The sequence below is a fragment of the Pinus tabuliformis genome, chromosome Q, assembly GCF_031772625.1.
Source record: "Pinus tabuliformis cultivar Carrire ecotype Pingquan chromosome Q, CPIR1, whole genome shotgun sequence".
NCBI classification, from domain to species: domain Eukaryota; kingdom Viridiplantae; phylum Streptophyta; class Pinopsida; order Pinales; family Pinaceae; genus Pinus; species Pinus tabuliformis.
This window is the reverse complement of record NC_142296.1, coordinates 98,392,328-98,407,351: the sequence shown is the minus strand read 5'-3', so window position 1 is coordinate 98,407,351 and position 15,024 is coordinate 98,392,328. Positions and strand designations below refer to the sequence as shown.

Genomic DNA, 15,024 nt, shown 5'->3' with positions numbered 1-15,024 from the left:
CTGTAACAATATTTATAATTATTAGTTTGTTATAATTTTTTAATCTTAATATTATTTTAAATAATTTGAATCTTACTTTTTTATTTTATTTTGATCGAATCAAAATGTTTACATAACAAGACATTACAACATATCTTCCATACTGGGCTGAAGACGACTCTTATGGCAACAATATGTGGCACAAGGTAAAAAAGACATTAAGGTTCGAGATATTAATAGCTATAACCAACAAATATAAGATGATCTCCTTTATAACAATTGCTCCAAGTTGCTACTACACTACAATCCTATATACTACAGATATGATGTATAGTCTCGTTTTCTTTTCCAAGGAAAACCTCACAAAATTTTGCCATTCCATAAAATATTTGGATGGAAGGCGACTTAATCTCTAACTACAATGACAATTGGTAACTCAATAAGACATTATTGGACTCAAACCTCAGCATGGCTGGAATTGAATCTCACAATAAACTTTACCTTGAAAAGATCGATTTGAATTACTTGGGCTAACCCATTGGGTGGTATACACATGGATGCATATATTTTGAAGGAAAACCTTGCAAGGAAACCCTTAGGTATTCACTTGCATTTTATAAATGCTATCTAGTGTAAAATCGTTGATGTTGGTTACAATCCCTGGCTCAATAGGGATATCAAGTGAAGCACATAACAAAAACATCTAACCCAGGGGATTGCACTTGAGAACTTCTACATGAAGCTCAAAACATTCAACAACTTGAGTTAGCCCACCTAGGTAAAAGGGTATATATGTCCTACATGAAGCTCAAATCACATGACCACTTAAGTTAGCTCACGGAGTTAAAAAGGAAGAGGGTGTAGCACTAAGACTTCTTGAGAGGTCACCCATCCCACTACTACTCTAACCCAAGTATGATTTAGCTTTGATGGGATCTAATGCATTAGTATTAATATGATTGCCCCTCTTAAAAACACACACACACTTAACAAGAAATAAAACTCTATTCTCAAATATAATCTCAATTCATCAAATGATGTTACACAAACAATGCTAAACCTCCTTTTACATAAACACAAACATAAACTAAACATAAACATAAACTTCATAAAATGCTCCGTTCTCTACAAGAAGCTCAATTCATCAGATATAATGCTATATGAATAAAATCTAGTGTCACTTCATAAAGTTCAAATATGTACTCACTCCACAAAATTGAACTTCTATTTGAATATGAAGCTTGCATCCTCATTAAATTTATTCACCATAATATTTTGTATTCCAATAATCATATAATTGATATATAACTACATTATAACAAAAGTATAAAATATTTATAATTTATTTTAATCATAAATTGATATTCTAATTTTATAAGATATAGTTATATGTTGGTTTTTTTTGGTGATTGGAGAAATTGACAACTGGGCCGACTTCATACTCACTTGACACGAGGTTGATTCTAACAAGTACCAGTATATCTTGTAGGTGCTTAATGTACACCCCTTAGGCAGACACAAGTAAATTAGGGGGATTTGGACCTCAAATCTCATGGTATATAAGACTTCATTATCACAACGATTGCTAATTGAACCGGTCTGAGGAGCTTCACCTCAAATAAAAAAAGACATGTGGTTGGGATCTGATCCACTTATGTATGCATGGGTCACAAACCATTTAATATACTCTCTTTAGATGTAGCCACATGTTCAACCACTACCTCAAAGTATCCCATGGCTCCAAATTAGACCCTCATGAAAACCTCAAAATGTCCCATGACTCCAAATTAAACCCCCACGAAAATTAAACCTTTCTCATTGATAAAAAACTCCTCAGACTTCACCTTATAATCCAACCCCTTTAAACCTATATTAAATTAAACTTTATAATTTACTTTAATATCATTAACCAAAACAACATAATATTTTTATCCAATCTTTTTAATTAAAAAAAACACATTCCATATTTTATTTTTATTTAATAAAAAAAATCACAATCCATAAAGTTATTTTGTGAGTCAATTATCCTTTGCAAAGATATGATTCCGAGTCAAATAATAAAAAAACATCATAATTAGAAGTCTACAGCATTAAAATATAAGTAAATGCTTTACAAAGAAATTTCGAACGAAGTTGTCCAATATGTTCCCATGGATCAGCATCATAACGCAACGTATATCTTAAATAATAGAATATTTGAATAAGAAAATTTCCCATAGGATAATAATAAAAAACTATGATATAATAATTATATTTGTCACACACCATATGTATAAAACGTGGACAATGAACATATGCGTCCTTCTCGAGCTTTTTGAAAGCTGATGCTTTCTGTGTTGGTTTACTCGCAAACGAAGCATATCTCTGGTTGGTTTTCTCTCATTTTCAAAATCTCCTGAAAACGAATGGAACCATAAGGTGTTTTACTCCAGACAATCCTTCACTTAAACACATTCTCATTGTTTTTCTTGTGCCTCGGATAACTGGTTTGGCCGGAGAGCGCCATGGATAACAATAACCACTGGAGGAGCGAAGAACGCAGACAGAAGATTATCAATAAGATGTACTTATTCTACTCACAACACCCGTCTTTCTTGATTATGTTTCTTGCCACGAATTCAGAAAAAAAAAATGTTAGAAAGAATATACAGTAAATGCTTCAAGAACTGATTATTATTGTTGCCTATACTTCAAAACCCAATGAATTATCTTGTGTGTTTGATAATTCACTATCCAGGTGCTGTAATTGATTATAGGTTTCATGGGTTTTGGAGCCTCTAGGCAAGCATATTGGGTTTACTGAATAGCAAATTGGGGTTTAGTTTGGTTAGGGTAGCAGGCCCAGTAGGCTTAACTGCGAGATCAGCGGTGTTTATCTTTATCTGCAAGTTTTGAATCAGGTCTATTAGATACGTTTAGAACCATGCTATAAACCCCTTTTACCCAACATATGGGATGGTTAGTGATCTACATGAATTCCTAGCCATGGATTTTGTTAAGTCAATTTACCTGATTGGTATGTGAACTCGGTCTTGTAGGCTTTAAGTTGAATTATTTCAAAGCTGTATGATTTTAAATAAAGAAATACCGGGTTTTCTAAGGTTGCAAAAGTTCTTGCAGTTGACTGGATTGTCAACATAAACGATGTAAATAGGTTTATAGTAAAGAAATACTGGGTTTTCTATAGTTGCAAAAGTTCTTGCAGTTGATTGGATTGTCAACATAAACGATGCAAATAGGTTTATAAGGCTATGCTTTTGTGTTCAGAGTGGAGTGCCTTCGGAGACACTGTCCACAGACAGGTCCAGATAGCATGAATGAACTTAAAAAAATTGCCCTGCGGTTCGAGGAGAAGGTTTATACAAGTGCTACAAATCAGGTGTGATTCTCTTGACATTTGGATTGTTTTGACGTTTCTCAGTTTCTTCTGGGGATAGTCGGTTTTATCATTTTTTCTTTCTTTTTTTGTTACCTTGAAAGTGGAAATGGTACTGATGAACTACGTTCTGTCTTCTGAATCGAGGGCATCTTTAATAACTGTCTTGTCTACAAATAAGACTATAAGTTGTCCGTTCATACAATGCAAGCTGTATTGCCTTTTAATACATATTGTTTTACTGGTTGGTTCCAATAAAGGATTTCTTTATGAAGGATATTGATGTGCTTTCTATGCTTTGCAGCAAGACTATCTACGAAGACTATCTCTGAAGATGCTATCATTAGAATCAAAAGCCAATGCAGCTCTGGGAAATTGTTCTCCGGGTAGTTCTTCTGGTAACCCCCAATGGCCTCTAAATAGTTAAATAGAGTTTTATGTCTTTTCATTATTTGCTTAATATGTACATACTACAGCTAAACAAAATTTGTTTTAGTGGCATGATTTAAAATATATATTATTCTGTTTTATTTAATTTTAAATTTCTCTCTGTATATGTAAAGAGAGAGATTTTCTCTCTTCAGTTTTTGGTTTTTCTTTGCCACAGTCACATTATAGGAGCAAATGTTATGCAGCAATTGATTATATTTTGGTTAGACCATTAGCTTGTGATCCAAACAATTTTGGTCAAACTTGATCAAACTTAATTGACAAAAACAATGTTACTAAAGGTTGCATAATATCTTAAGAAGATCTTAGGACATTCCATGCTTGTTTTCTTCTTTGTTAACCTGCATCCATATAACCACTGCTCGATGAATATGAAGTTGAACATATGGCACAAACATTTTGTTGGGTACTCAAATTGCACTCGTGTATCAGTAGTTGGCAATGGTTTTCTCTGGAAGAATTTCTGTGTTTTTCTTTTTGTTGGATTTTGAACATTAAGAGTAAAACTGCTACCACCCAAAGTGTACATGATGATGAAAGCCCGAATCCAAAAGGTGCAATCCAAGGGGCAACCTTTAGGAAGGTCACCATTGCCTCCTCAACAACCTATCCTCTGCACTTTGGGCTGGCCCTGCTCCAGCTCAAAGGGATTTCCCTACTGGGATTACTAAGATGAAGCAACGAGGCACAAGGTGAATTTGAGAGTAGCCTTAGTAAAATGGGGTTTTCGAGTTTTTTAGGGTTTTTTTTGGAATAAGTGACGGAGGGACTTATAGATTAGTGCCAAATCCAACTATGGTAATGGAGTCAAGGTGAATCAAATGGCAATGAGTTCAAGAAGAAGCTCTCCAAAGGTTGGCCTATCTTCTTCAAGGATTAGGGTTTGAGACTAGAACCAAGAGGAAGGATAATTCCTCAACCAATTAAGGTCAACAATGAATTCAAGGTCTACAACAAGGGAACCTTCAATGGAAAAACACTCACCATGCAAAATCAACCATGACTTGATGGAATTACTTAATACTTCAGCCAGGGAATTATGTAAAAAGATAAAGCATGGTAACAAATACTCACCAAACCATGAAAGGAAGGAGGACAAACCCTATACTTCTTCCTTCCAAGTGATAAAGTTATCCTTCAATGGATTGATCTTGAAAGGCTTGTACGAAACTTGGACATTTCACATCAATCCTTACGCACCAAATAAAACTAAGCAAGAGAAGCTTTAGGAATTGAGAACACTCACCCACAAAGAAAAGACCCTTTACATCATAAATGCTCCAAGAAAGATATGTCAGTTAAGCTCTAATGGAAGGTAGCTCTCAAATATCAAACCATGAGTGAAATGAGGAAGTGGACCTCTTTATATAGAGTGATGCTCAATTTCCAGTACAATAAAATAATAATATCTCATGTGAGTCCTTAGATCCAGCGAAAGAAAAGTAAATTTAAAAAATTGTAACTAATTACTCTAACACAACAATAAAATAAAAGTGGTCAAGCCACATGTACAATGAACAAGATGAAGTGAAACCCCAAGAGAGGGAATTCCCCTTGAAACAAGTCTCCAAGCTGCCACATTGGCCTCCAAAGGTCCTTAATATATGCAGATCAGTAGACAACCTCATCCAAAGTGCAGGTCTTCACTCCTAGGAATCCTCCAAGGTGGTTGAATGGGCCTCCAAGGTCAAATATGCCCCCAAAGTGGTGGCTTAAACCCTTCAAAGGGAGTGGATCCTCCAAAAAAATTACATAAAGGTGTAATATAATGCTCCATAACCTCCAAATTAGTCTCAATATGATGGCCCATGCCCATACCTTAGGTCAAGGCACCTTCATGAAGCATAGGAATGACTCTTCAAGTTAAAGACTAGTCATAAAACCTCCAAACAGCAATATTGACGTCCCCATCAAAAGTGATTGCTACATCATCCCTTCAAGTGTTAGTCACTTAAGTGTGACCCCTTAGTGTCATCCAAAGTAGCTCACTATTGTCATATGGTTGTCATGTGTAGGTCGGCCCTCTGAACAAGTGGAAATTCGCTCATAAAATCACCAATGAAGGGAGTTCTCAAGGAAACTCCACATGGCATGGATAGATGAGGTTTATGTGTAAATAAATAGCCTCAGAGGTACCTCAGAGGGTGTGACGTATACCTTAGGATACATGAGCTGCCTCGATAAGTGTGAGCTACCTTGAAAAACATGAAAATGACAAAAAGTTAGAGTGAATGTATTGCCCAGGAAATGTCACTCCATGTCATCATAGCCCTCCTGCGCATTCGTATCTATGAATGCAAGTAAATACCCCTACCACCAAAGCTTAAAATACAAGTTGTTAATTTTAGTTAACAATGGTATGTTCTATGCTTAGCACAATTACTTCAATGCAAAACAGGTACGAGTTTCCAAAACGGGCACTGGTACGAAACGCGACCTCCCCAAATTTTGGAAACAGGGAAACGCGAATATATATATATATATATATATATATATATGTGCAATCATAAAGCATATATGATACATTATAATTTATTACATTTAAACATTATGATTAAATTTACATCACATTTACTCATGAATGATCACATAATGAAAATAAAAATATTGGAATATCCAAAAGCAACTTGTATTATATATCCAAATCTCAAAATCAGCCTTTATTTATATTAATATATGAGACTGCCAGTACAATAAACTTATAAAGACTATAAGGCTGCAAGAACTATAGAGACAAAAGACTAATCCTCATCATCATAATCCTCATCAAAAATAGAAGCAGAACAATGCTCAACAATGGATGGTGGTGCTGAAGAAGATGATGGGCCAATTCCACTTCCAGGCTCGACCTCAATATTCAGGGCAGCAAGAGAGAGATCGAAATTAGGACTTTCTGCATCCACATCCCATTCTTTAGAAGGACCACTGCTGTATTCTGGACCCCTACGAGATGCAAGGCGAAGGTTGGAGTGCACATAAACAAGATCCTCTGCCTTCTGTGAGCCCAACCTATTGCGCTTCACAGAATGAATAAAACCATAAGTGCTCCAATTCCTTTCTGCTGATGAAGAGCTTGCCACTTGTGAAAGAATACGAATGGCAAGCTTTTGCAAATGTACGCCATTTGCTCCATGACAAATCCACCACCTAACTGGATTCATGGTGCTTCTCTCCTCCAAAGCTGATATATCTCCATAATCATCTATTCTTGCAACAAAACTGGCAAATTCTTCCTTTACCTCCCTGTGTAGATGAGAAGGAAACATTCTCATAAGGGATTTTTTCACCCCATTAGCCACCTCTCTATCCTTATGGGGTGCCTTCCTCTTCCCATTGCTTTGAGCAATAAGCTCCTCATCATAAAATTTGGGGTTCAAAGCATGTGCTAAAGTGTGCAATGGAGTGTTGAAATTGTTCCACCTATCAACAATGATTTTCTTGACTAAACCAACAAAATGATCATCAACAAACAAAAGTTGTGGAGACTCTTGCGAAATGATTTCCATAGTTTTTTCAACCATGGAATCCATGCCATCATATACCTCTCCTAAGAAAGGTTGGTTAGTGTCAGCACTCTGAAGAAGCTCAAATGCAGGGGTTGTGAACTTTAGCAAGAAATCTACCTTGCTCCACCAATCCTCATCAAGGCACAATCTAAGCACCATATATCCCTGCTTTGAATTTGCTTGTCTCCACTCAATCCAAAGTTGACTCACCACCATAGAAACTAATGCATGCTTAACCTCAACAAGGCGGCGCAACATCAGGAAGTTTGAGGCATATCTTGTCTCAACAACTTTTAACAACTCCAATTTGGAGTACTCTCGAAATATGGCCTGAGATTGGTGGTGGTTGGTGATGAATTTGACAATCTCCCTTGCTTCCCCTGTGAGTTCCTTTATCCAGGAAACTTTGTTGTCGATCTCCTCTAAGATCAGATTCAGATTATGGACAATGCATGGTGTCTAAAAGATGTGGTCATACCACCCCTTAATAATTAAACCTGCAGCTTTGCAAACTGGTGCATTATCCGTGATAACTTGCAACACCTTGTTAGGCCCTATTTGTTCAATAGCTTTTATAATAACATCAGCAATGAACTGTGCATCTTTTACCTCTCCTGAGCAGTCTTCCGCTTTGATAAACATTGCTCCTTTGGGGGGAAGTGGCAATGATATTTATCAATGGCCTGTGCCTTGTATCTGTCCATCCATCTGAGACTATGGTAACCCTAGAGCTACTCCAGGAAGAACGAATTGGTGATAAAATATCCTCCACAAGCTCCTTCTCATTTTTGAGAAGCTGAGTTCTGACTTTCTCATAGTTGGGCCCCTTGTACCCTTGAGGAGCTTCGTTAATGTCCCTTATCATATCTTGCCAGTAAGGAGAGCGAACAACATTGAATGGGATACCACATGCATAAATGCACCTAGCCACTCTGGAATCAGTTTCTTCTCTTGCTTGCACATTCACCAATTTAGCAATTCTGCTATCCTGAACTGAAGGGGATGCCCCTCTGGTATTTTTGGGTGCTGGTTGTTCATGTTGTTGAGTGGGATCGGTTCTCCTCTTTCTTGCTTCAACTACAATCCTTGGCTCAATGTTAGATGGAGCTTGAGGAGTAGCTTGAGTAAGCTCATCATGCCTTCTCTTAATAACATCCGCCTCATCTTGCTCTCTTTGATATGCCCTCCTTGCCAATGGATCTGTTGTTTTTGTGCAACCCATAACCCCCTGTCCTCCTCCATGCAAAAGATGTGCCTTCACTCTTGGGTAGGAGCCCTTGTACGAATTATTGCAAAGATTACATCGCCATTCCCATGAGCCACCACCTGCACATTTTTGAAGCTTCGTTACATGCCTCCAAAGAGGATAATATTCAGCCCTTGGGTTGGCCCTAGGGCTTGAACTTGCAGCTGCACTTTGGTTGGAAGCCATTGCTGCAAAAATAAATTAAAAAAACAAATTTGTAAATAAAAAACGTTTTTCATATTTTTGGCAGCATAAACCCTCGAAAAATTGAAGAAATAGTAGGAAAAAACTAAGAAAATGAATGTTGCTTACCCAAATTAATTTTCTGTAGCTGAAGCTACCCCAAAATGCCAGAAAAGACAAGAGAAATATGGTTGTAGCTGAGCCAAAAAGCCAAGAATGTCGTAGTTGGAAACTCTGCACTCCAAATCTGCTGCTGAAATCTCTTTCTCTTGCTGCTGAAATCTCTTGCTCTTGCTGCTGAAATCTACTTTGCTCACTGTTGAAAACACCCTAGCTGAAACCACTGCTCTCTTCCTCTCTTCTCCTTTGCTAAAATCGCCAGTCTCCAAGAGAAACGACTTGCTGAATTGTGTGATGAGAGAATGAGACAAAGGTCACTTTTATAACTTGAGAGAGGCATCTAGAAGCAACTAGAAGGCATTTTAATAACCCAATTAAAAATTAGAAAACAAAATTAAAAAAAAATTCAACCTGGGGAAAAGCCGCTGTACGGCCCAGAAACGCGTTTCCGGCCGTACTGGCCACGTTTCCTCCTCGAGAAACATGCCAGTACGTCTGGAAACGTGTTTCTGGGCCGTATCGTACGCGTTTCTGCGTTTCCATTTCGTTTTCGTACGGACATGCCTCCTCTGCCCACGTTTCCTGCAACTTAGCTTTAATGTACTTTAAGCAACCCAATGACAATTTCTAAATTAGTTTCCAATAGCAATCACGTTAACAATAAATCACATTCACAGTAACTATAGATAGAACATAAAATAAAACGCAGAAGACAAGCCAAGACAAGAGGACATCAAATTTGGCGGATGCCAGGGAAAAACCCTAATGTGGGGAAAACCCTTTGACCAATTTTTGTTATTATTATATCAAATGTTTAGTAGAGAGAGTACAAAAAGTCAAAGTTGACTTGCCAAATCAAAGTCGAAACAACCTTCTCAAATCTGTAGTCAACTGCAGTCTAACTTAGCCCTAACTAGAAAGTCAAAGATGGTTAATGCAACAGCTAAACTTCTCCTTTGAAGCTCGGTCAAAGGTAGTCAAACTCGGCCTCTTGCAGTGGTCAAAGTTAGCCCAAAACAATCATCAAAATTTGCGGTCAAACTTGGTCAACTTGAAGTCAACTCTATAGTCAAATAGGCCTGCTATCAACGCAGGTCAAACAACCTATAAAATCTCGGTTTTTGTGCCAATTAATGCAGCGTGGTCAAATAGAGTCAAAACCTCCAAAATTGCAGTCAAACTTGGTCAAACATTCCCTAGTCAACGTTGGTCAAACTTCAGTCAACTCCTGAAATTTTAAGCCCTGTACTTGAGTCTAAAATTCATACTCCTTGCCACACGTGTGAGAGAAAGAGAATGCCCAATCGCTGTACGAACTAATGAGAGAAGGAGAGAGAAGAATGTGTAAGTGATGATGATGCCAAATAAGGTGAGAGGTCACTTGTATTTATACAAGTCGTTGAGGGTGAAGTGACATCTCTGTTGGGCTTCATGAGCCTACATGATGATGTGGCAGACTTGAACAATTTGCACATGTGTGGGCATAAATTCAAAAACACATTTCTGCTTGTCCAAATTTGATGATCTTTAGGTCAATTTTGGTCCTCTCGAGAAGAAGAATTTAATGCAGTCATCATCTCCATCAAATGAGCTGTCTAAAGTGGAATTTGGCCCTAGCTTCCAATTGTAACACTCCCTCTCAACTAGGGAGAATTCCACCGGCCAATCCATCTATCATCATGCCATCCTATTGTCATGTACCATCTCTGTATCTCATCTCATCTCTGCTCTTCTAAACACTGATATGAATAATGAAGAAGAATCGATCAAGCGTGAGTTGTAAGACCTTACCACTCTCCATTGACAAAGGCCAGTCCAGAGGTAGAACCTTAATCAGACTTGATTCCAGATCAAGTTGTTGAACACCATGCATCCTAGACATAGGGAGTACGACAGTACACAATGTGTCCATCGGTAGTGCTATGGTCCCTATCCACTTTTCCCAGCTCATTGGCCAGGTGAGAGGTACTTCCCATGAGTCCTGGACTACATGGGTAGGATGTATGCTGGGGCATCAACATGAGAAGGTGAACCACTCATCCTGCTCATATGACATAGGAGAGGCTGAACCACTTATCCTATGCATATGTCAATCGTAGGGGAAGGTGAACCACTCACCCTACACACATGTGATCAATCGTGGGGGAAGGTGAACCACTCACCTTACACACATGTTAACCATCATGGGATATCACAGTGGAAGGTGAATCACTCTCCCTGTACACAATGCACCAATAGGGGAAGGTGAACCACTCACCCTATAGTTGCTCATAGCTCCAAGAAGTACCCCAAGCCTTGAGAAGCTCTTAGAGCTCAATGTCCAACTCAAGCGGGACTCTCATGGGAGGGTCTTTCCACGACTCCAAGTCTCTCTTGGAAGGCTAAGAATTTGACCTTCCCTAAGGGCTTCGTGAGGATGTCTACAACCTGCTCATCAGTCTTGATGTGCTGGAGCCTTATTGGTCCCTGTTGTACCATATCCTGGTACATGATATCAATGTGCTTGGAGTGGTCATGGAACACAGGATTCTCTGAAAGGCAAATCCCACTCTGGTTGTCGCAGAAGATCACGGTGGTATCCAACATGTGCTTCAATAGCTCACTGAAGAGCTTCCTCAACCAAATAGCCTCACAATAGGCCATATTAGCTGCAATGTATTTGGCCTCGACGGTGCTTAAAGCAATCGATTTATGCTTCCTGCTCATCCAAGAAATTGAAGCAAACCCCAATGAGAAGCAACATCCAGATGTGCTTTTTCGATCCACCACATTGCCAGCCCAGTCAGCATTAGTATATCCATGTAGCCTCAAATTCTTGACAGTGTATCTTAGTCCATAGTTGATTGTGCCACGAAGATATCTCAAGAGATTCTTAACAACAATCCAATGTATGTGATGAAGCTCGACCATAGATTGACTCAACGTATTCACAACGAAGCATATGTCCCGACGAGAGTTTGCTAAGAACATCAGGCCCCCCATAAGTTGTCTATATTCAGAGGGGCTTGCCAATTCGGGCTCAACAACACTACCACATAGCTTCTTAAAGTTGAGTTCCATCGGAGTGGACACATACTGCAAACCACCGTCCCACATCTCTCGAGCAACTTCACAATGTATTTTCCTTGAGGAAGGAAAATCTCTCCTGGCTTTTGCCAGACCTCCAAGCCTAGGAAGTAGTGTATTAGTCCTAGGTCCTTCATCTCGAACTCGAAAGCCAACTCCCTCTTGCATTGATAAATGAGAGGGTCTGCACCCATCAGAAAAAATCATCTACATAAAGGACCAAAATGAGAGGCACATCCTTTTCAACCTTGAAGTATAGGTTAGGATCAACATCGCTCCTTGTAAATATCAGTTTCATAAGATAGCTATCAATCCTCTCATATCAAGCTCTAGGGGCTTGCTTCAACCCATAGAGGGCTTTCTTCAACTTGCATATGTGTGTCCTTTGATCTTGTACTTTGAACCCCTGAGGTTGTTCCAAGTAGACTTCCTCCTTAAGCGAGCCACGCAAGAAGGTAGTTTTAACGTCCATTTGATCTAGGTTCCATCCTTGAGTGGCAACAAGAGCAATAATAGATTGGATAGTGGTATATCGGGAAATTGGTGCAAATATCTTGTCATAGTCCACTCCTTTCTTTTGAGAGAAGCCTTGAGCAACAAACCCAACGTTATACTTTTCAACACTCCAGTCAGTTCCATGTTTTATTTTGTAAATCCATTTAGAGGTGACTACGGACTTTCGAAACCCGAGAGCGTTTGTGCAGTCCTAGCCGGAGGGTTGAATTTCAAGGCAATCTCTCTCTAAGTGAGTTGACAGAGAGAAGGGCTACCAGATCGAGATCTTGCCATGGCAGAGGGAGCGGTGCTAAAGCCTCAGCGTGAGGAGAAGCTGGTGGGACACAATTTTTTCTGCGGGCTGTTTTGCTGGGCAGAAAGACGTCAGAAGAGAAGGAAGAAGCACGGTTGAGGGAATTTCTTCCTCAGAGGACTTCCAGCCAAGGAGTCCGAATTCTCACTTGTTGAGCAACAACAGAGAGGGGCAGATCTACAAACTCTAGCAAGGAGTGCGTAAGGCAGTCTAGTGCTGCGCAGAGGAGAGAGGAGGTCATTCGACAATTCTTGTGGCAGAAATGGCGACCAGTGGCTTGAGAGATTAGGATAGGTTGGACGGAGCATCCAACTATGCCATCTGGAAGGCTAGAATGCCATTCCTTCTAGATGAACATGCTCTCAAGACATATGTCGACAGCGTGGTGGCTATGCCTGCAGATGCAGATCCGTTGAAAAAATACAAGACCGAGATGGCGAAGGCAAAAAGAATGATCCTTGACGGAGTGAAGTATCATGTTCTCTGTCACATCGCTAACAGAGGGACTGCAGACTGCTAAGGAGATGTGGGATGCGTTGTCTATGCTGTATCAGGGATCTTTCGAGCAGCGAAAGATGTACCTTGAGCAGAAACTGAGATCTGCTCAAATGTAGAAGGGGGAGCGTGTGGATCCATTCCTCACGAAGCTTCATGAGACCCGCGATGAGTTATCTGCCATGGGGTCTACACTGCAAGACTCATAGTTGGTTAGACTGGCCCTCAATTCTGTCTCAGATGAATGGCAAGTCTTTGTCTAGAGTATCCTGGGTAGGGCGACTTTGCCGAATTGGGATGAGATGTGGGCAACTGTCAAGCAAGAGGAGCTGAGGAGAGACTTGGTCAAGTGTAAACTTGACAAAAGCAAGAACAGTGGGTTGAAGCACAAGGAGGAGGAGGAGAATGCAACCCTTGCATCTAAGGGGCCACAGGAGCAACGAAGGCGGAAGAAGGACGTCTCGAAGATAAAGTGCTTTAGGTGTGGTGAGATGGGTCACTATGCTACACAGTGTCCTCTCAAGAAGAAGGACAAAGATGAGAAGCACGATCCGAAGGCTGCGCTCGCGAAGATCGAGGAGGAGGAGTTTTCCATGACAACCGAGATACCTCCAGGAGGGAGGTGGGTTGATTTGGAGCTGTAGATCGAAAGAGCTATAGATGGGCAAGATCCTTGAGGAGCCCACCTCTTGGATCAATTCCTTGCTACGAGAGCCCAAATCAGAAGTAGCAGGATGGATTAGTGTCGGATGGTGCCGAGGAGTGTCAGAGAGACAGATGCAGTGGTTAGGAGCTAAATATTGAGCAACATAGAGCAGAGTTGGCAGTAGTGCAGATGGCACAGTGTAGTAGTTAGCAACAACACAGTAGATTCAGAGGGTCAGCACAGAGACTAGCAACAATTAGGCTCCAACATTCACATGGTATCATACTGAACACAATTAGTTCAGTAATTTGGGATGTTTTTCTGTTGCTGATGGAGTAGCAACAACAGTTTGCAGTGCAGTGGTAGTGCCAGCAGCAACACGGATGTTGAATTTCAGAGGGAGTTGCAGTACAGATGCAGTGTTGATAGTGGCAGGGTCAACAACAGTGCAAATGGAACATTTGCATAGAGGTTGGTGGACAACATTTCAGACATCAGCAACGTAGAGGGAGATGTTATAGAATAGAGTGATGCTTCAACAAGTTGCATTGCTAGAGCACATTCCTTGCTAAGAGGGAGTGTTTACTTTTGGTAGCATCAGATGTGCTTTAAGTCTCAAATTTTGTAGAGAGGCTTTGGCACAGGTATTCCAAAGAACCCATAAAGCGTTTTGGGAAATTCCACCCAGAAACAGTTATATTAAAATAATTAATTATTTTTAAAGGGACCCTAAGTCTAAACTTAGGAAAATAAAATAATTAAAGGGTATTAATATAAATTGTGGGTTTAACTTCTAAAAGAAGACGAGAATCAAACAGAAATGATCTTAGCCATTGATTAGATTCTAATCTGGGCCGTTGAATGTCAATGAGGAGATTATTTAAGGAGGCTTGAGGGTCACTTGGAAGACACACTAAGAGTTCAAAAGTTCAGTTTTCTGAAGCAGAGCAACTGCTGGGAGAATTTCGATAGTGAGTTATTGCAGAGAGGGGCAGAGAGAGTTTTGGCTAGAGGATCTTCTCCGGTTTCATGAATACTCAACAGAGAGGCAAAAAGACACATAGAGGAGGCAATGCAAAGGGCAAAAAGGGTGACGCAGAGCCAGGAAGGGATCACGCAGGTCCCACGCAGAGCAGTGCAACAACTTCT

General features: G+C 39.9%; 1 protein-coding gene across 3 annotated transcripts in view; it reads left to right on the top strand.

Moving 5' to 3' along the window:
- Positions 1-2,257: 2,257 nt before the first annotated feature.
- Positions 2,258-15,024, top strand: part of LOC149218416 (uncharacterized) — a 104,324-nt gene continuing 91,557 nt past the window's right edge. For 2 of the 3 annotated variants that reach the window (XR_016249165.1, XM_089383958.1), the window contains exons 1-3: positions 2,262-2,542; positions 3,247-3,358; positions 3,660-3,753. Coding sequence is in view for 2 of the 3 variants with exons in the window: in XM_089383958.1 (XP_089240084.1) it covers positions 2,484-2,542; positions 3,247-3,358; positions 3,660-3,753 (265 nt within the window). In the remaining variant the exon portion in view is untranslated. Of the gene's footprint in view, positions 2,543-3,246; positions 3,359-3,659; positions 3,754-15,024 lie in introns of all 3 variants that reach the window. The other variant, XM_089383959.1, reaches the window with a different exon arrangement.